The sequence below is a fragment of the Diuraphis noxia genome, unplaced genomic scaffold, assembly GCF_037042655.1.
Source record: "Diuraphis noxia isolate RWA-SAM2 unplaced genomic scaffold, SU_Dnox_SAM2 contig0001, whole genome shotgun sequence".
NCBI lineage: Eukaryota > Metazoa > Arthropoda > Insecta > Hemiptera > Aphididae > Diuraphis > Diuraphis noxia.
Genome location: NW_028301711.1, coordinates 666225 through 689288, shown reverse-complemented (window position 1 = coordinate 689288; position 23064 = coordinate 666225). Strand labels below are relative to the sequence as shown.

Below are 23064 nucleotides of genomic sequence, written 5' to 3'. Positions count from 1 at the left end.
CAACATTGAATGTAAACCCAAATTATCGCAAAGAATTAATGCTAAAGAGAAATATAAAGTGTAATTTTGATTATTGATATTAATGTTTATGCCATTATTTTGTAAATGGTTAATTTCAGCAATTAACTCTTTAAAAATATTTTTATTTCCAAAATCTTTTCTATCATTAGCATTAAATAGTAGAGCAAGAAAGATATAACTTAAGGACGAACTAAATTCTGGAGGGAAGCATGAACCAAATGAAATATAAACCGCTCCTATTTTTTTTTTACCAGCATGAGATCCAAGGGGATTAGCAGTTTCATACTCATCGAAGTACAAAAAAAAAGGAATTATTATTTTACCAGGATTATTTAAACACTTATCTTTCCAGAACTCACTCTGTATAAAACTACAAATAATTTCTCCTTTCATAGACTTCATATCATTAAAATACTTCAATATAGTTGTTAAAACATCAGATTGTTCAAAAAACCTTATAAAAACTGATCTTAATGGAATAAAACAAACGTTTACATTCACAGAGTCAATCACAACATTACCATATTTTACAATATCTTTGTTTCTACTACCAACAGCAATTTCTACAGGTTTAATAAAAGCGCCCAACTCTTCTAAAAATTTAAATTGTTTATACTCAGATTCTATATTGATAAAAGGTTTGTTAATAACATTAAACATATCTGATATTTCAGAAATTGAAATCAAATCACATTTATTTCTCTCCAAAGTCTTTAAAACTTTATTTTTCAATACTTCCATACAATTTTAATTAAATATATTTATGTCGTTAATAAGGCCTTGAACTTTGTTTCTTGGTACAACTGCTTCGTTGTACCATTTAGATATTACAGAAACGGCATTCATAGTAACTATTTTTTGAAATGCATCAACAGTTACATCAAGATTAGGAATTACGATTTCAGATATGTCTACTTTATCATTATTTGTACCTTTTATTATATTAATGGATATATTATTTGGTAGTGTAGGTTCTGGTAGTATATTTTCTAATTGTTGAAAACTAACATTAATGTGACCTTTTGTATGTTTGCTAAAAGAATCAAATGAGTTATAAGTCCTGTGGCAGTCAGGTTCTAAACACTTATATTCAGCTATTCTATCAAAACAATGAAATAATTTGATATGTCTTAGTAAATCTAAGGGAAAATTTAAGGTATCTGAACATATAAAACAACAAGACTTTGTACTAGTAGATATGTTTAACAGTTAGTTTAGTATTAATTGAGTATAAGATAGCTTACAAAGTCTTTTGTATTAAATGATAATGAATAAAACTATAAATTATAATAATTTGTAATACAATATGAAATTAATAATCAACTATATTGTTAAAATCATGTATCATGTTGTTAACCGCTTGAAAACTCTTGTCATACTTGGTTTTAATATTATACATATACATTTGAATAAAACACCACACTTGCTCACATTCTGGTGTATAATTTAAGTGAAAAGCAAAAAAAGATTTGAAGCAAACATCAATTGCCTTTAATGCACTTTCCACTTTATAAAAATATTTATTAATAATTACATAGAATGATGTCACTTGCCCATCTGTTTCAACAAAGACAATGTATGGCTGTAATTTAGTTCCTGTTCTTAGAGCTTTTTTGGATTTTTCATCATCTAGTTCTTTTAGTTTAGATACACTCTATATAAAACAAAACCATTAATGAATTTATTTAAGTATCAAACAAAATTGCTATTTATGTAACAATTAATTCTTACATTAATATAGTATATAAATGATTGTTGGATTTCTAGTTTGGATGGCCGAAAATAATCCTTTGAAGTCCCAGTACTTGTGCGTTTAGATACATTAATTGGTTTAAACAATTGAATAAACACTTTCAGAACTGCAATTATCACATCACCTGTGAGATATGAATAAATTATAAATATATTTTATTACTTCTTCAAGCCAACCATGACCAATGCCCTATAATTGTATTACCCCTCCATTTTGCTTATTGTAATTATATTTTTATACAGATTGTACAAATAAAAACAAATATGACAAAAAAAAAAAAATATTTTATTAAAAATAAAGTATTGATTAAATATTATATTATTTTGAAAAACTTGCCTGAAGATGGAGGATTCTGAATTTCAATAACTAAATTGTCAACTCTTTGGACATTGTATTTTTCAACGTACTTAACAATTTTGCATTTGAGCACCTCAAATTTTGTAAATAATAAAAGATTATTCCCAGGATACAATTCTTCGAAATCCAATTCAATCTACAATTTTATGTTACATTAATAAATAACGAATAGATCAAATGTTAAAAATAAAATATCAGATAAATATTAAACTAACCAGAGTAAACCCCAGTGGACTTTTGAGTGCCGGATACTCAATAAGATACAGATTGATCTCTTCTTTTTCAACTAATGCATTGTATCGTAGTTGAAATGTATTTTTCCATTTTTCGGATACAATATACCAGGGGTCGATATTATTTTTAAGCCACAATATGTCTTCACTTAATTCTAAAAAAAAAACATATATATATATTGACAAAATTCTCTATAGGTCATTAATAGAATAACTTTTATATTTTGATAATTAGTAAAATAATATGTATAATATGTAACTATTTTAAAATTAAACCATATTAAGTATACCTTCATTGTTCAAGACTAACTCATCTTTATCATTAACCAAAGGCTTAGATTTATTTGTATTGTTCCTAAATTCCTTCCGCATATTACAATATTTGTCCCACAATTTGCCGCGAGCAGGAGTTATCCTCTTTGACTCTTTTTTATAAGGTGTATAATAAGTTTCTTTATTTTCATTTGGAAATAATATTGAGATAGCTTGAGATAATAATCCAAATTTTTCTCGAGATATTTTTTTTTCTACACTTTGTTTAAGTGAATGACTTATTATCAAATGACTTAATTTATTTCTCAATATCGACTGGTATAAGGCAAAAGGGGCTAAGCGACATTTTGGGGCTAAGCGACATGGTGTATACTACGGGACAACCGACAGTTAAAGCAATCGAACGCACGAGCGCTAGTGTTCCTATGACAATTTAGTAATGAGATAATTGATTTTTATTTTTCGGTATTTTTTGGTTAAGCGACATTTATTGATAAAAGTGTAGGGGCCAAGCGCCTTTTTTAGGGTATAAGTGACACTAATGAAAATTGTTATCACCAAGCGACAAACACGTGGTGCTTGGACCCCTCTATTATCGCTTATCACCTTTTATAATATTGATATTAATATTATGAGATTTATCAAAATCAATCGCAGTGTATTGTGTAGTATTTTTGATTTACTCACTTTAAAGTTTAATTTATTCATTTGTCGTGGTTTTTTATGGTTCTACACTAAAGAATGAAACAACAACAGAAGGTAAACATAATATTTTATATTAATCATTAGTATTATTGAAGTTTAATGTTTTTATACCAGCACATTTTACATAGATTGTTAGGTACACGTTGTGACGTTTGTGACACATATCAATGGCTGTACACTGTAGTCGGTAGTTATTAATTAAAGTACACACTGTAACTATATTATGGCATTCAATACAAATATTTAATGCTTCCAAACAAACTTTATTATAAAACACAACTAGAAACTTATTTTATGCACTTATTATAACAATATTATTTCCAGTATAAAATTATAATAACAATATTATTATTATTATAGGGTACTAGCCAGTGTTATAAATGTATTTACTCTAATAGATACTGTTATGTACCTATTTGAAGAAGTGTTTTAAATAATTTATTGAAAAGTACTTATATTAAAATGCTTGTAAATATTTGTTTAAATATTTAGATTTATTATCAAATAATTAATAATTATTACCTAAGTATAATGATTTTCATAAATAATTTTGTAATTCTTTTACATAGCTTTAAACAAATACAGAAAAAAGGGATTTTTATAAATGTATTACATTAAATTAATTTGTATTAAATGTTAAAAGTTAAAACAACTTATTGATATAATATTTTCAGTGGCCAAATCCCTTTAGAATCTATCAATGCTCTTTTGTAATTGTATTTGCTGAAACTGTACCTACATAATATTATTGTTATGATTAAAAAAAAAAAGAAAGGTATTTTAATTCAATATTTTACAACATTTTATCATCAGTCATATTATTATTATTTTGGGCTTTTCTTTTATCATAATAAAAAGCAAATTATACTGAAAAATTAAAAATATTTGTAAATAATTACTATGTTACTGTAATCCAAATTTAAAATTAAAATGTTATTACTTTTGTAATTATCTCTTAAAATTTGGATTTATCATTATTTTACCCTAATACATTTATCATAATATACATTTTTATGTTTTATTTTCTCAAAAAAATACCTTAAATAAATACCTATTTGGCTTTTAATAGGTTAAAATGGCAAGTAGCTCCAGGAGTAATAAGATGGTCTTAGCAGCTGCAGCTGCAAATAATATTAAAGATAATAATATCCAGATAGATCCAGGTGTTCACTCTAAAGTTGTTTCAGATGACAATTATGATAGTCATAATATTATTACTGAAATTAATAATAAAGTGTTCCAACAAATAATGAAGCAAAAGCATAGTATAGAAAATAGGGAAAATATTGTTACACCAGAAGTTTTAGAAATTCTAACATCATTAACATCATCCACATGTTGTAGCCGTGACACAAAAGAGTGGCTACCACCTGTTTCAAAAATAGTAGAGGACTATAATTCTGATTCAACTTTTTTGGGTAGTAAATTTCCTAGTTGTTCAAGAAACTTATTTGAAGCTCACGATTTTCAACATGATACAGAAATGGAAGAAGAACCACAATATTTAAATCAAACTACAAATGTTGATGCACCAATTGAAAACATAGTCGATGAAACAACTCAAGTTGGAAAAGATGGGTTAAGACCTCCCAAGAAAACGAACATTCGAATGATGAAAAAATATAATAAAAATAATGGGAAAAATAACAAACTAAAACCGAATCCTTGTATCAATAAGAAGTGTCAAAATAAATGCGCAGCTAAATTTACAGAAAACGAGAGACAAAATGTTTTCAATGAATATTGGGCGTTAATTGATTCGAGACAAAAAGATTTTTTGTTAAAATGTGTTAGAGAAGTTGCCGTTAAAAGACAAAGGGTTCAACATGAAAGCCGAAGAAACTTAACTAGAGAATACTTTTTACCGAAGGGATCAGATTCAATACAAGTATGTCGTCAGTTTATTTTAAGTACATTAGACATTAGTATAAAACGTTTGCAGTATACAATTGAAAATTCTTCACCGGTTGGAACGGCAAAAAAAGATGGGAGAGGTAAAGGGCGGCCAAAAAATAAAACTTCAGATAAGATTTTATCAGATTTGGACACTTTCATACAAAAATTACCAGCCATGAAATCACATTACTGTAGAGCATCAACTACCAAAAAGTACTTGCCTTGTGAATTTGAAAATATAAAAAGACTGTATTTGGTTTACAAATCGTATTGCACTCAAAATGATTTAAATTTTGTAAGTCTACATAAATTTCGAAATATTTTTAATACAAAGTATAATATTGGGTTTCATGTTCCGAAAAAAGATAAATGCCGAATGTGTTCGAAATTTGAAAATACGGAATTGATGAGAGAGTTAAATGAAAATGAAAAACAGTTACAAGCACTTCATGAAATTGAAAAAAATGAGTGTAAAGAAATGTTTCTTTTTGACCAAAACTTATCAAAGGCCCACGGTAACTTCTTATGCATAAGTTTTGATTTACAGATGGTACTTAATACTCCTCAAGGACAAAACATGAACCTTTATTATAGTCGCAAATTCAGTGTATTTAATTGCACTGTGTATGAATCGGGAACCCAAAATTCGTATGCGTACCTTTGGGGTGAATCAACTGGTCAGCGAGGAGCAAATGAAATAGTTACATGTATTTTCAAGTATTTGTGTGATTTGGATAAGAGAAATACTTATAGTTCAATTGCTTTATATTGTGATTCATGTAGTGGCCAAAATAAAAATAGAGCAATGATGGCAATGATCCAATATACTCTTGAAAAAAAATTAAAGTTTATAAAAGAAATTAAATTGTGTTTTTTGTTACCCGGGCATACATACATGCCCGTCGATTCAATACACGCAACCATTGAGCATTACACAAAAAATAAATCTGTGTGGGCACCAAGTGAATGGGGAACTTTAATTCGAAATGCTCGAACAAATCCTGGACAAATTGAAGTGATAAATTTACAGTATTCAGAATTTTTAAACTGGAAGGAGTTGGCTGATTCAACTTATTCATCAAATTTAAAATCAACAAATGGAAGTATTATTCAAACCTCTAAATTTCGATATCTTGTCTATAAAAAATTAGATAATGGATCGGTTGAAGTTCATACTTATTTTTCATATAGTTCTACAGAAGAGTCGACATTGCTCTCACTTAAAAAAAAATCTAAAAAAAAAAAGTCAGTACTGACACAATGCTATAAAAGACCTCTAATGATATCATTACAAAAAAGAAATGATTTATTTAAGTTGTGCAACGATGGTATAATACCTTATGAGTTCCATGAAGAATATTTTAGAATGCACAGTACTGATAGCAATCTCCCAGATCATTTGGTTGAAACAGATGAAGAAGACGAACAAAGTGAAAATGAAGAAGCCACTCCCAATCAAGGAGAACCAAATCAAGAAGAAGCCACTTCCAATCAAGGAGAACCAAATCAAGAAGAAGCTCTCCAATTACCGACAGTTTAAGAAAATAATTAGGTCAGAAATAATAAGTTGAACTATACAATATTATTATGTACCAGTTTTTATAAGTATGATTTTTTTTTAGAGCAAAGTGAAGCTGCAATATTATTTTATAAGTATGATTTTTTTTTAAAGCATAGTGAAGCTGCAATTTTATTTTATAAGTATGATTTTTTTTTAAAGCAAAGTGAAGCTGCAATTTTATTTTATAAGTATTTATTTTATTTGTTTAAGGTACTAGTATACATTTATTTTAAAATTTATTATTTGTTATTCAAAATTTTAAATATTTTTCCCATTAAAGACGTCATCTTCAATTACATTTTTTTTATACCTAATAATAACATTTATAACATTATGAGAAAAAAATACATCGCCGATTTGAAACAAAAGTAGGTATTTATTCAAAATAAAAATATTTTTACTTTTTAGCATAATATTTAAATAAGGGTACAAGCGCCCTTTATCATGGGCGATTGTAAACTCCACCGATTTACAGGTAGTCGATTTTTGGGTTGGATTTATAACATGTAAATTCCACCGATACATTATTTTTACCTGAAAAAAAAATGTAAACTCCACCGATACGTATTTTTGACCTGAAAACACGTAAACTCCACCGATGATGGTAAAATCATCAGATTAAAACTATATTTATAGTGTATACACATCAACTTTCGACTGACTTATCTTAAACTTCATCTTAACGACCGCCGATAAAATCATATCGCGATATCGCGAAACGAATGCATTCGATAAAATATTTTCGGAGACACATTTTAGTGCGTCCGTTGATTTCAAAATGAACACATTAAGTGAATTAACCAGTGAACGTGGAAATATGTTGCTTTGTTTGAATAATTTTAAATATTACAAACAAACAATTTTAGAGTCCGGTGAAGAAAAGTGGCGGTGTCAAAATAAAAAGTGTTCCGTGGTTTTAAAAACAATTAATTCTGGAAAAAATCGTTTAATTACATTTCAACGAACAGAACATACTCATGATGTGTCAACCGAAAATAGCCTTCAACGACAAGTGCTTAGTACTGGAGCAAAACGAAAGGCTGTAGAAAATAATTGTGAAGCACCAAGGAAAATTATCAAACACGCATTAGACGAAAATTCATTGGATAGAAATAACAGTACAATACAGGTTAGAGATGTAAACTATGCAAAAAGAAATTTATACAATGCTAGGAGAAAGACAATACCAAAAATACCTAAAAATTCATTTGACGTCCATATTTTTTTAAATGAAACCCAATGTATGACGAGTAGAAATGAAAATTTTCTTCAATACAATAGTAAAGAAAATGGTATTATTATATTCTGTAGTAAAATAAACTTTGAGGCTATGTGTAAAACAGAAATTGTTTACATGGATGGAACATTTACATATTGCGTAAAGCATTTTTTGCAGTTGTTTACTATACATGGATACCTAAATGGCCATTACGTTCCTTTGTGTTTTTGTGTATTAAAAGATAAACACGTGTCCACTTATTCTGAATGCTTTAAAATTATTAACGAAATATGTTCATCTTATGGATTTGTTTTTGAACCAAAACAAATCATTATTGATTTTGAAAAAGCATTACAAAACGCATGCGATTTAATTTGGCCAAATGCGAAATTGATGGGTTGTAGGTTTCATGTTACACAAAGTTGGTGGAGAGCAATCCAAAGATTTGGTTTAACTGAAGATTATAAAAAAAAAACCGAAGTAGGTGATTGGCTTAGAATTTGCTTTGGATTAGTATTTTTAGACTCTGAAGATGTTTCTAATTTTTTTGCAATAGAATTAATGTCTATAAAGCCCGAAAGCTCCAAATTAACACAATTTGCAGATTATATTTTGGACACCTACATTACAGAAGAAGCATTATTTCCACCAAATATTTGGGCTCAATGTAGTGCTGAATTGAATTTAACTACGAATGCATGCGAGTCGTTTCACTCACATTTAGCTCAGTCCTTTGCTAACACACATCCAAATATACATCACTTTACAAAAGCTCTACTAGATATTCAATCATTCACTTACATTAAATTAAACAGTATTAATGAACCTAATAACCTTAGAAATTCACAATCAAAGACACGCCAAAAATATTTAAACACCATCATTTCGTCATTTAAGGCAAACAATATTACCATTATGCAATTCGTCAAAGCTGCATCTAAACATTATCAAACCAAATTTTAAAACCAAACAAATTTTTTTAAAACCTAAATTTTCTTTAAGTAATTATTTTTTTATTCATTTATTTTAATTAACATTATTTTAACTACGAACTAGTGATCACTATTAATTATTATTATATCATTTATTTTAATATTGTGTAAAAAAAGATATAAGTATCTAAATATAATATATACAAATAATAAATCTGTAATGTTAATACGTATTGTTAATAATTATAGATTTTTCTATTTATTTCTATTTGATTTTTATATGATTTTTTTTTTAAATTATTGTTAATTAATAATTGTATATTTTTCAATTTTCTATTATTGCTATTTGATTTTTATATGATTTTTTTTATAAATTATTCTTAATTATTATTAATAATTATAGATTTTTCTATTTTTTTCTATTTGATTTTTATATGATGTTTTTTTTAAATCATTGTATTTAAATACAATAAATATAGGTATTATAATAAAACTGCACCCACATAAATTATGTAATCTTAGTTAATCAGATTGGATTTGTATTACAATTTAAAAAAAAAAACATACCAGTGGAGTTTACATTTTTTTTTCAGGTAAAAAAAACGTACCGGTGGAGTTTACATGAAAAAAGGTCTAAAAAGGTCGCAATCGGTGGAGTTTACATGCGCCCCTTTATCATATATGAAAAAACAAAAAAATAAGAGCTAAGCGCCAAAAAATGGTAAATTTTAACAAAATCCATTGTGTATAAAAATTAACGAGACATTTCAGTATAACTAATATCAAGCCATCAAGGTAACATAAAATGAAATACAAATTTACATTAACCTCATTCCTGGAGCTTAATTAAACACCGAAGCCCCAACGCCAAAGTTGAGAACACATGAAAATTTTGTTTTTGCTCTCCTGAAAAGTTGTAAAAATGTCGCTTGGCCCCTTTTGCCTTATACCAGTCGATATGCCATTCAACGCATTTTGATTTTCATAACTGTCTAAAATCATTTGACCATCGTGATAATTCAACAACATATCTTTTAACTTAACCTGTTTCAGAAAAAAATGAATAATTCAATGTAAAGTAAGAATACTTAGCTATAAGTTATTAAGACAAAATTGCATACAGTATCACTGAGACTTTGAACTAAGGTTGAATCATCAATGGAAAACATCACATTTTCAGTAGGCAAAGATTGGACATTATTATTATTATAACTAGTGCTTGGAGTACTAATGTCAACTGTTGACATAGAATCAAGGTTCATTAAGGTGTTACCTGTTGAGGGCTAAAAACAACGCTAGTTAAATTATAATTTTTTAAATAGAAATTTAAGGCACCTTCTGAAAGTTATAGCATATGATTAAATTTCAAACTATATTAAATTGTGTAAATCTAAGTACCTATTATAATAAACAATTTATAAAATTATTAATATAATGATTACCTATATTAAATACATTTGTTTGTAAATATATGGATTTATAAAATACATTTGATTAAGTATTCACCTAATATTATAATCATAATATTACGTGGTTCACGTTAAAAAAGCACTAATAGGGTAGGTTATGCCTATTCCAAACGGTAATTATTATATATTATAATATATAATTAACAGTGAAATTAATTGAAAATCATAAGCATAGATGAATAATTGTAATAATGGTATTACTTGATCAGGATTTGTATGATCTAAATTGATGGGTAAAATGCATGGTGTATCAAACAAATATTTATCAGAAAACAAATCAACTTTATTTCTATTAACATACGAATCAGTCTGTAAAATAAAATAATATTAATTAACTGTAGGTAGGTAATATAATTTAATGATCTATTTTAAATATTATATTATGTTATCCAAATGACAACTAAAACTCAGGCCAAGATATCATTTTTGAATCTTGTAAAAATAGTAAAAATACTAACCCAACTATCATATTTGATTACACAAGTTTAGTTATATAATACCTACAAATTATAATAAATATCATAACAGTATAGAATATAAACTTACCAAGTTTGAAGACATTTTTAATTCTTGAATTTTTTTAAAAATTTTTGATCGAGGTCCTACTGGTAAAACAATTTCACGAACCATAGACTCAGTCAAATCTCTGAAAGCGCTTTCATCAATTTCATTATCTAATAAAATTTCAATAAAAATTAATTCAAATTAATATCTAGGAAAATATTTATACCTAATAAAACTATAATGTACAATGAGTATCATAATACATATTACAGATTAGGACATAATGTAGGTACCTAGGTACTTTTTGATTCCTTAATTTAAAAATGATTCCTACATTTAAAAGGATGCATGTATTTTCTCTATCTTACAGACACATAACATAGCAAATTGTACATGCTGTACCTATAATCCATTTATCTCTTTTATATGTATGGTTAAGTTCAATGGATTATTCAAAACGTATAATTTTCAATGTTATTTCAATTGATGGAGACAAAGCATATGGGTGTAGTCTTCTTAAGTAAATATTATATGGGTGTTGCGGCGCAGCTATATGTATTTGAGAAATAGCTGGACACACACACACAGAGCACATACCTAGTAGTTATTTTTATATTCCCTATTTTTGTATTAATTATGTCGTCGTTGTGAATTATTATATAATAATATGTAGATTAAGTAAACGCGTTATCGGTCGCCTGTGCCGACTTAATTAACACAGCCGCCCAAGCCGAGGGTCCAGTTCCAGTGTGTAAACGATAAACACAACAGTTTTTCTATGCTACGCGCGCAAATCGCCGTAAAAATATTATATTTTTCGTGTCGGCGCGATTCGCCACATTTATTTTTTATATATTTTTATTTTGTGCAAGGCGCTAATCGCCATCCTTTTATATTTTGTGCAAGGCGCTAATCGCCACTTTTTTATAATATACTAGCCGACCCGTCACAGCTTCGCCCGTGATTGGTTGTTTATTTTGCCTTCGGACCATGATATGTAGAATTTTTTATTCAAATATTATTGTTTATTGTGATCGGCTAGTAAATATAAAAAACGGTTTCTAGCGTTATAAATGATAAAAATAAATACTGATAAAAAAGAAATAATTTATGGTTGATAAAGATTTATTAAAGAAAAAAAAAGAATTAAAATATGAATTTTATAAGACTTCTGAGTATATGATGTTTTTTGTTATATTTCCTGTTGAAATTAAAATCATAAGATGATTCGGGTCTCCAGTTCGAGAAAATGCCACGTATAATTGCCCATGTGAAAAGCACTCTGTACGAAGATCTACGCCAACGTACTTGAATGTTTGAATGTGCTTTGTTTATGGTAATGGCAAAAGAAACTTTAACCGGGAATTGAAGCCGTTTGAAAGAAAACGGCAAGTCAGAGGGAATCATGGGAATTCTTGGAATAAATGCAATTTCTCCTTTCGCTGGCCCTGTATGAATTACGGCTTCTATAATATTATTTCGCAACGATTTTATTTGTAATCTTGTACCGTTACATAAGTTCGGTGGTTGAAGATTACGTAATAATGTAATTGGAGCACCAATTTTTAATTTTAGTTTATGAGGAGGAAATCCCGAAGGAGAAAGAGAATTGAGAAATTCTTGTGGATAATGAATAGCATCATCTGTTGATGTAACTGTATCAATAGATAGATATTCACGTGAGTGTCCATCGAATTTTAGAAGGATGATATCATTAATTTCTTCTGCTGTTACATTTCTTGGAGAGATTATAGCTCTTTCACATAACCACTGATCTGATTTATTGGACAGATTAAAAATGTCTGGATAAACTGTAGAAATCAACTCTAACACGTTATTGACCACCCGTCCAATCGTGTGATTGACAGAAATGTAACCATTTTCATTTTCTAAAGTTCCATTTCCAATTTTCAACAACTGTGCTGGAAAAATATCGTCCCCTCCGCATAAATAAACTCTCATGTTTGTTCGCAAATAAAGTTTTTCAACATAGTTCCATATATGGGAAGATTTTAAGCAAGCATTAACGACATCAGCTCGAGTACCTTTAGGGATTACTGGTAAGGTTTGACGGAAATCACCAGCGAAAACGAATGTTATGCCACCCATAAACTTATTATTACACCTAAGATCTTTTAATGTTCGATCAATTGCTTCGATATGTGATCTGTGACTCATTGTACACACATCCCACACAACGAATGAGGTTTTTTGAAGAATTTTTCCATGAGGGCCATTTTTACGAATCGGACAAACGTATTCTGTATCAAATAATACATTTAACGGTAACTTGAAAGTCGAGTGAGCAGTTCTGCCGCCACTAAGGAGAGTTGCTGCTATACCAGATGAAGCTACTGCTAATGCAACTTTACCTGAGGATCTAATTTGAGCCAACAACAAATTAATTAGGAATGTTTTTTCTGTACCACCCGGAGCATCTAAAAATCCCAGGTGTAATAAGAAGGAACTTCATGATAGAACAGTGTTTTCGCAAAATCATCATGTGAACACAGTTCAAAAAATGCAGTTAGTGTCGTTTTTCTTGGATTTTCAATAACTTGATGAAGATTATTATCATTAAAGAAAACACGCTGTCCATTTTCTAGATGAACAGCCAAGTGCTGAACTGTCGGATCTCTATCATGGATTTCAAAATTGAAAATTCTCCAAAACGCTTCAGAAGTACATATGTATCGACCATTCAAAAAATTTGTAATCTCATCGTTTTCACGATTAACAGAAAAAGTAGCTCTATCTGATCCTTTATTAATATATTTACATATGTATTTTATCGCTTTAACCGTATGACAGTATTCTACGTTAATATGCGCATTAAAGCACCTAGATAGCACTGGACAATACGGTACAACCCAACGGTTGTCAACCACAATTTCTGTTTTACCACGAACTTTTAATATTGCAGTATAACCTCCATCATCTGGTGATCTCCGTCGGTAAGTCGGATAACCATCATCTCCAGTTTGAGTATCCTTGACCAATTTGTGAGGGTATTTCTTACTACATTTTCCAATATTCATACATGGCGATCTAATATTTAACTCGCCGCATGGGCCATGAATCATATTCTTGCAAACTATTTCATAAAGTATAGGATCTCTGTCTTTGTTTGGTATCTTGGCAGAAATAATTTTATCAATTTCATCTGGCTGAATTTTCGTTTGTAACCACAAAAGAATGTGGCAGTGTGGCAAACCTCGTTTTTGCCATTCAACACTGTAAACATAACAATTTACATCTCCGAAAATATATTTATTTTTTAATACATGCATAAACTTTTTTAGTTTGAGATGAAAAACTCTAGAGATTATATCGTGTCTATCAAACGACTTTTGATCTTGAAATAATTCATTTTTTATTTCCGGCCATTCCGGGTTGCATGTAAAAGTAATAAATAAATCTGGACGGCCAAATTTACGAACATAAGTCATGGCATCCTGATTTTTTTCATGCATGTAACGTGGGGAGCCAGTAAAAGAGGAAGGAAGAATTACTTGTTGCCCAACGTTATTAGCATTAATATTTGCATCATTGTTAACAGCATCTCGGAGATGAACATAATCATCCACACGTAGTTGTTTTTGATGGTTACGAATAAAGTGTAGTCTTTCAGAAATCAATTTTGCGATCATATCTACGGCGAATTGGCTGAATAATGTTTTGTAATAATGTAGATGATTTAGACTTGTTTCTCTAACCATAAACCTATAAGAATAAAATTGCATGCAGGATACAGTTTTGGTTCGATTTTGGTTATTTTCCTGTAATATATTAATGTGATAACCGTCTTCGCCTCTAGTATACATCAATGGATATTGCAGTGCATCATAAGATCTATTCAATTCGGAAACTCGACTCAATTGTCCACTCCGACCGTGCAGAACTATATCTCTGGGACCTTTATCTTCATTAACTAATAATACAGCTACTTCATCGATGGTAAGTGCATTATATTGACCTCTGTGTTCATCTTGAGGAACTCTGTCAGCATGAATAATTAACTTAAAGTTTTGCAACTCATCAAAAGACCTCGACTCCAGATTAGATCTAAAGCTCTGTATGAGGTGATTATTTTCACGCAAAACTGTTTGCAATGATTCAATGAGACCTCTTTTCATATTTGGAATCATATTTGTTCGAATAGATATTTGATCCGACTCTGACATAAAATATATTTGTAAAAATTTAGCATTATTTCCAATTTCGGGTAATAAACTACCTATTAAATGATGCACTTGACCCTGAATTTTAAAAGAGGGCATGAAGTTCCCTTCACTTATTTCGTTTGCTCCAAACGATGTCATTTGAAACAGAGTGTTATACCGTCTAGAATTATCAAAGAAATGTTTTGATAGAGGGTGAGAATTATCAATTAAACTTTTAATTAGGTCTGGAAGATCCTCAAATTGGTGTAAAACAACTTTACCGTCAGCGCAGCAAAGTCCATGGGTTTCATCTTTCCATTTTTTTGCATGGCACTTAGGACATAATATAGTCATTCGTCCAATTTGAAGCGCTTTAATATTTAAATAATCAATCTCGGATTGATAATTAAACGCTGATTTCATACTCAAAGCGTTACGTTGCTCCTGAGCACGTGTTTGAGAACGTTCTGGTGTGTTATTTTGTTGCCTTCTGTTATACATTCGAGATGCATTGGCAGTTCTTCTGCTAATGCGTGCTCTTTGCGCTCTCGGCATGATAATGAATTGGCCACTTACTCAAAATTTGGGTAAGAAAAAAAGGTAAAAAAACTAAGTACAAATTATGCCAGTGTGCTGATGCCAGTGACTGATGTTCTCTTAGATTGTTTACTATAATGTAATATTACAAAAACTTTAGCCACAGCAACGCGTGGCCGGGTCGGCTAGTAATATTATAATATACAAACATGCCCGATAAACCAATAGCAACCACTATATAATACACTACTTATTATTATTTTAATCTGCAACAATAAACTAAATTTTTTATAATTTAGTTTGTTTTTTTCTAGACAGATGGCGCCACTGTTGTATTTTTGACATACAGATTTCCTACATTTCGGGTGGATTTTCATAAAATATTCTTTCATAATAACCTTGTCCTATCAGTAACCAATAGTAACTATATGTCATACAATAAGTTTCCCATATGTTTCCATTTTATATAAGAACAACTCATCCTCTTTGGATCTGCAACCTATAGAACCGTAACAACTAAAAATATTTAGTATATTTTTTTGCCGAAAGAGGGCGCCACTACTTTGATTCTGTTTTTGATTTTGTATGAACTTTAAACTTTTTTTTTATTGACAAAAGTGTTACAATAACCTTCAGCGGAGTGTCGGGTTTCAGCCAAAAAAAATTTCAACCAAATCGGTTCAGTAGTTTTCTCGGTTAGCGCGGTCTAAGAAAAACCCTTACAATTTTATATAATAGCATTGATTAAATATACATAGATAGCCCAAGTCAATGGGCATAATAGAAACTAGTAAATTAATAGCGCAATGTGTCAATAGAGAGCGTGTAGTGTCACGATTTAACAATTTAATTATTATCGTACAATCGACAGTCCAAAGTCCACTGTTGATTCGTAGAATTCCCAGTTCGAGTAAAAAATATTTAATCAATGAAGATATTATAATCTCAAAACGTTTTTATATTATTTTATTTACCTATTACATTATTTTTCTTGTTTGATATTTCTTACAATTTATTTTTCACTTTTTTTTCGTAACATTGCAACTCAAGACAATTAAATCATTGCGCATAAGATGATATTTGCAAAGCGCACTGTTTGTTTTCTTTCTCTAGCCCATGCGAAAAATAGATAACACGCATTTACGTAGAAACATTTTGGATTTAGAGCGGGGCGATGAATGACGTTTTGATTTTACAATGATGTGTGTTTTTTTGGTGTATCATTTCATCACCGTACTTGAAATTATCATCAAATGTTTATTTTATAGTTTACTATATATGATAACATTTTTAAAATATTTCGAATCTTTTTAAGTTATTTATGCACATTTTCAATTTTCAATTTGTTTAGTTTTTTATTCTATAAATGTCAATAAAATTTTATTCGTTGGGTCAAAAAGTTTGAAAATGTTATACAAGGTTCCTCATAAGTTAATACAATAGCAGTTGAAAAGTATTAAAAATACATAGGCATGTTTTTTTTATAATCGTTTAAAGTTCAAATTTTGACAACATTAATTAAACTGAATATTCACAAATTGTTTAGTTGTTAAAAATGTATAAAATGTTCAACTTTTTCAGCTCTGATCAAAATCGTTTTTCTTATACAATGATATTATATCATTGAATTCAAATTTAATACCATCCATTAATGCAGTTAGCTTACTAACCCACTTCTAACCTACTGTAACCTATAGCAGAGCGACGTCCAATTACCAGCTTTTTTTTTTTAATGTTTTTGAGTAATCTTAGAGAAAAATTACCCATTACAAAAACAATACAGAATAATATAATTGAGGGTAAAACATCAATTGGTCTAAGTATTGTCTCAAAAATAGTGTCTGATTACACAATAAATATAACATGATAAAATTAGTTTTAATACTTTAATATTAGTATACATAAATTAATAACATACATAATATTCACAATACTGATATATATAATTAATTATTCCTTAATATATTTAATTTACTTTTAGCTTTTTCAGCTCTTTTTGTTTTAAAGTTTTTGGATTTCCAGTTGAAATCCCTTAATAGTTTACAATTGATAAGATGTTCAATTATGTATGTGTAATGATCTTGACAAGGCTCAATAAACCTACACATATTATTTTCATTTTTAATTTTATCACAAAGAAATTTTCTGATCTTTTTTTTTTCTGGCATTTTCTCAACAGTTTTTTTTATAATTTGTTGTGCCATAGAAACAAATTCTGTAAAACAACTAGTAGGTCTTTTTAAAAATAATTCATTAGTTGAAGAATCATAATTCCTACAAAAATTAAAAATTCTTCTTTTTAAAAACTATTATCATCAGGTTGCATGGTAATATTAGCACAATTGACACATTTAAACTTATCAAAACATTTTTTGCTTAAATATCCTGCAAAATAACTATTAGAACAGTGTTCAAGAGTTATTTGACCATGAAGTTCTTCTGTCGGCTCTTGATCAATACTTGATAAAGACAACGTTGAACAACAAGACGAACTTGATTCTTCACCCTTAACTTGATTACCTGATAAGTCATTAGTATCTGTATTAAACAAATGAATATCATCATCAGGTTCACAATTAGATAAGCTGGACGGTTCCATCAAACTAGACTTGACATTCATTCGAAATGTAGTTCTGAATGTTCTTGCAGCAGGGTTCCTAAGGCAAATCATACACATTTTTAATAAGTATCATAGATTAAATAAATTTGTACTTAGGTACTTTAATATTTTACACATCCAAATATAAGCATTGTACTTTAACTACCTGTTATATCCACCCCTTTGACGAAAAACAGAAAACATGTTCTCAATGACATCTGAGTTAATTCGTCTTGTTAGTAAATAATGGTAACCGTTTATTTTTTGTTCTTCATACAACAGTATCATTGCATTGATAGTCCACTCCATACCGTCAAAACAAACTGGCCTAGTGTTTTTTTGATTTGGTGATACTGTCTTTAATGTATTAAACCAACCTTTGGCCTTTTCTAATAATTCTAATTGCTGTGGGCATTTATCTGATAAGGCACATTTTGATGGATTCGAATTATATAGTGAACTACTATTCAAGCAGTCCAGTAGATCATTTAGATTTTTAATCATTTGAACGGTTTGAGGTGCTGTTTGAGAATCCAACTGACCAGTCATGATACAAGTTTTCATTGCAGTGACAACTCTGTTACTAAATAATTGCAAGGCTAACTTGCATGACATTAATTGGAACGGACCAGGGCTAATGTGAGCGTCAGTAATATGAAGTAGCGCCCGACTTGTAGAGCTATTTTTATCAAGCTCATACGTTTTTTTAATATCTTTAAATGACACTTGTTTGTCTTCAAATATAAAATCTTTTTTGATTAAATGATTTCTTAAATTTTTAAAGAGATGTGGAACATCAAATAAAGCGAACATTTTTCTATTTTCAACTAAAAAGTATGGCTCCTCTTTAGTAATTTTCAAATCTTTATAAGCAGCCACATTACTGGCACCCTGGTCACAAACTAAAGCTTTAACTATAAATCCACATTTAAATAATCGTGTGACTGCTTCTACAAGTAATTCGCTCAAAACCAGATGTTTAACTGATGTAGCAGGTAAAAAATATGATATAGGCATTTTCCATGACGAGTATAGCCCTCTAATTACAAACACCATCGCCTGTCCAGCCAAATTATTTGTTCTGCCTTTCGGTCCCAGATCTTCATAACCTTCGACTAAATCTAAGTATTTAGAATATTCTAAAAAATTTTTAATTTTTAATTCATCAAATACAAGAGTACAATGTTTTTCTTGTTCTGTCATGGAATCTGCTTTAATTTTTAACTGTTTGAATAAAGCTGTATTAAATCCAGGACAGAAATTAGAACTTCCTATCCAGCGTTTGATAGTTGTTATGCTAGGTAATGTAATTTTCTTTGAATTTCTTAAAAATTTGTATGCCGACGGTGATTTATAAAACAGACTTAGTGCGAATTGTTGTTCTTTTTGTGACCATGGTTTTGTTGACATATTATTACGTGATATTTTCATTCCAACAAATGTTTTTGAATCTTGAGAAGGAAATTTTAATAAATTCATAAAGTGTACAGATTTATTATGTTTATTTTGCGTTTTTGAAGAAAATAGATTTTTTTTTAATTTGCATATTGTTACTCTTTTTGACATTAATAGCTTTTTTTGATGAGCAACTAATTTCTTTAACTTATTTAAAACATTAGTATTAGAGCTGGAAAACAATTTTTTTGGTTTTATCGCAGGTTCTATTGTAGATGGGAAATCAATAATTTTGTGTAATAGAGTTCTGGTTTTTGGTGTAACATCAGGAGTATTGGCATTTGAAGCAGAAGACGGTAAATAATGAGACGTAGTAGGTGTTAAAAAATGAATTGTTTCATTAGGGCTGAGTGTCATTGTTGTTGGAGAATAATTTGTTGGTGATAATACTTTTCTTTTTGAGGCAACAGCACATGGACTTAACAGATAAGAATTAGTTTTTTTGTATGTTTTGGTTGGTGTAGTAACATGAAAAAGGTTGTCTTCTACTACAGAGAACATCTGGGGTACTGAGGACTTTTTTAAGCGTTGTTTACTGGAACTTGTGAAATCATTTTGCACAAAATGATGATGACAAATTCTCATTTTGTACAAATCTGCTACATCCAGATGTAATAAATTTATATTTCCTAAAAACAAAATGTAAAGTTTAAGTAAAAAAAAATGTTTAGAATTTATGAACTTAACATGATTAAGCATTGATTAAAATTGTATATTATACCAATAGTTTAAGTACATTAGCATGAAAAATAAAATTTAAAAATGTGATATTATACAGTAACCTAGACAGTAACATATCATTATAGGTTTATTAACTTTTATAACAAAAACAAAAAATATCCTTAGATCAAATAGCTAATACTTAATAGATAAATAAAATAAAATAAATAAATACTTAATAGCTACTTTAAATATTCTTACCGCAGTTCGATATCCACTGTCTTGATGTATTTACATATTTTGGGAAACGAAAGAGTTTTAGACCTAACTCAGATCGCGCACTTTTACCACAGTTGACATAAGCACATTTTAATCCACAAGGACGTGACATTTAAAAAAAATTATAAATTGAAAATAGCAATTGAATGAACTCAAATATTTATATTGCTATAAATAATGATATTCGCGACAACAATAACAATGATTTAAATTTTTAAATATTATTAATGATAACATTAATAACTGATAGCCATTCATACATATTGTAATTGTATATCGTTTTTTTTAAATTATCTTGGTAAAACAACATTTTCATGACAGAATAAATTATGATCAGCGCAACCTATTGGCATGGCTCCCACACTACTAGATTTCTGGCTCCCATTTCACTTTATCAAGCGTTAACGAATTTTACTGTTACTTGGGCTATCTATGTATATTTAATCAATGATAATAGTATAGATTTTTATATTGTGTAAGGCGCTAATCGCCACTTTATTATAATTGTGTGGGCGCGAATCGCCACTTGTATTATTATTTTGTGTGGGCGCGAATCGCCACATTTATTAATTATTATTATTATTATTACTATTATATTTATTTTCCAGTTTCTGTGTGTGTGTGCAATCATTTATATAGGCTAGGTTAGGTAGCAGCTGGCCAGCCGAGCACCGACAAAATTGTGAGTTCTTTACTTATATTACTATTATTTATATTTAATAATTATATCAGCTCACATAGCAGCGTTATATTATATTTTTACCTGTTGGGCCAGTAGGGCCGTAGATTTCATTTTATTCTGTTGGGCCAAGAGGGCCATATTATTATACTTTTTATATACCTTTCTGTTGCTGTGATTTTTATATTATATTGTGGATTATAAATTATTTGTATATTACAGCAACTTAGTTACCAAAAACCGTGTTACCTTTTATTTTAATTTTAAGTATACACACCACAAACGTACACACCTACACACACCACCACACACTAGCACTCTTTAGTTTTGATCGGCGATCCCGTCCACTTCTATCGAGTCGCTATACACACATATACACACATACACAGGTCGGTCGGTGTGTGAGAGTAGCGCGCGAAGTATTTGGTGACCGGGCGTCACGGCCTATTATTGTGTCGTTCCCGGCCCGTACAATGGGTATTTGAAATTATGTATTAAATACTAAAGTGTTTAAACATATTAATTATTATATAGGTACCCCAAGGTTTTAATTTGAAAATAGTTTACTAATCTTGAGACGTGTAAGTAGGCAATAAGTATAGTGTATAGTATATACCAAATCATAGCCGTGCGCACGGAATGGGCCATGGCCCACCCTGCGAGCTGTACCATAGTCTATACTAATTAAGATGGAAACTTAGATCACATACATAGATAGTAGTATTGTCTTATTCTGTGGTATAAGCATTCTGATTTCTTATTTTTTTATAATATCAACAAAATTAACAAGATTCAATAAAGATTATGATAAATCTATAACATTTTCCAAACAAAAAATGGTTCTATTTAATTGAGAATAAACCATATCGTGGACATATCTCACATTCAATCAATTTGGATGTAAGGAAAAAAAACATGCAAATAAGCCCTAGCCCTACTTAATTATACCTTGAAATTTAAACAGTAGATGATGACTGGTGAGTGGTGAGTAAATTAAAGTAATTTTATAACACCTAAAATAATTTGTTTCAAGTACCTATGTACTGTGCTACAACGGGCTGCACACGCCTATATGTACTAAATATACTCTATAATATACCTAAGTTTTAATGTCAAAAGTACTTACAAATATAGTAAAACAATAATGACAAGTACTAATTGTGTTCACCCAAAGTCCAATAAGTAAGAAATTAAGTAAAAAGGTTTTTCTTACTATATATTACATTAATACATATGTTAAATGTTGTTATATAAGTGGTAAATTAGAATTAGGTATCAGGGTGTACAATTAATTAATCTATATTATTTCAAAATAGTATAATATAATAACTTACCTTTGAAATTTTGAATGATAGTTTCAGAAATATGAAGCTCATTTAATATGTTGTACACAAATAAATCACTCATAACTATACAGGGCGCGAGCTGTAAGGTTATTATAAAAACACTGACAATATCAAAACGTAGTTCGACTAGTGCAGCAAAAACAATTACACGTACTTACAAGTTATAAATTATAATACAACCTACAAATTATAAAATATAATAGTGTACCGTGTATATGAGTATATTGACTATTGTGACTATACTCCGTTCCACGAGAGAGTGCGACCGCCACGCGCATCGAAATGAATTAGCTCCGACTGCCCGAGGCCAAATATCTCCCACCATGTGGAGTCAAGCTTTGTGTATACAGCGGCTCAAGTAACACACCATAAACATGACCGCGAATAATTCGAAAACAGTATTATTTGAATGATTTTTTTTTA

General features: G+C 29.4%; 2 protein-coding genes across 2 annotated transcripts; both read right to left on the bottom strand.

The window, feature by feature from the left end:
- Positions 1-1284: 1284 nt before the first annotated feature.
- LOC149059129 (uncharacterized) lies at positions 1285-22855 on the bottom strand. The gene is made up of 11 exons (XM_089222876.1): positions 22630-22855; positions 10966-11093; positions 10621-10728; positions 10072-10233; positions 9913-9994; positions 7790-7799; positions 2655-2941; positions 2347-2519; positions 2111-2267; positions 1753-1898; positions 1285-1675 (listed from the first exon to the last, which is right to left on the bottom strand). Exons 1-11 carry the CDS (start codon positions 22700-22702, stop codon positions 1334-1336), a joined length of 1668 nt encoding a protein of 555 aa, XP_089079002.1. The 5' UTR covers positions 22703-22855; the 3' UTR covers positions 1285-1333.
- LOC149059130 (uncharacterized) lies at positions 14621-16006 on the bottom strand. The gene is made up of 2 exons (XM_089215794.1): positions 14726-16006; positions 14621-14646 (listed from the first exon to the last, which is right to left on the bottom strand). Exons 1-2 carry the CDS (start codon positions 15639-15641, stop codon positions 14621-14623), a joined length of 942 nt encoding a protein of 313 aa, XP_089071920.1. The 5' UTR covers positions 15642-16006.
- Positions 22856-23064: the final 209 nt, after the last annotated feature.

What these genes read in the sequence shown, in the direction of transcription:
- LOC149059130 (XM_089215794.1), bottom strand. Translation starts at nt 15,641, where the DNA reads ATGCCGAGAGCGCAAAGAGCACGCATTAGCAGAAGAACTGCCAATGCA. An exon ending in GTATACTAGAGGCGAAGACG is followed by an intron (nt 14,647 to 14,725) that starts GTTATCACATTA and finishes TTATTCTTATAG; the next exon opens with GTTTATGGTTAGAGAAACAA.
- LOC149059129 (XM_089222876.1), bottom strand. Translation starts at nt 22,702, where the DNA reads ATGAGTGATTTATTTGTGTACAACATATTAAATGAGCTTCATATTTCT. An exon ending in ATCATACAAATCCTGATCAA is followed by an intron (nt 10,234 to 10,620) that starts GTAATACCATTA and finishes CGTTGTTTTTAG; the next exon opens with CCCTCAACAGGTAACACCTT. An exon ending in TTCAAAGTCTCAGTGATACT is followed by an intron (nt 9,995 to 10,071) that starts GTATGCAATTTT and finishes TTTCTGAAACAG; the next exon opens with GTTAAGTTAAAAGATATGTT.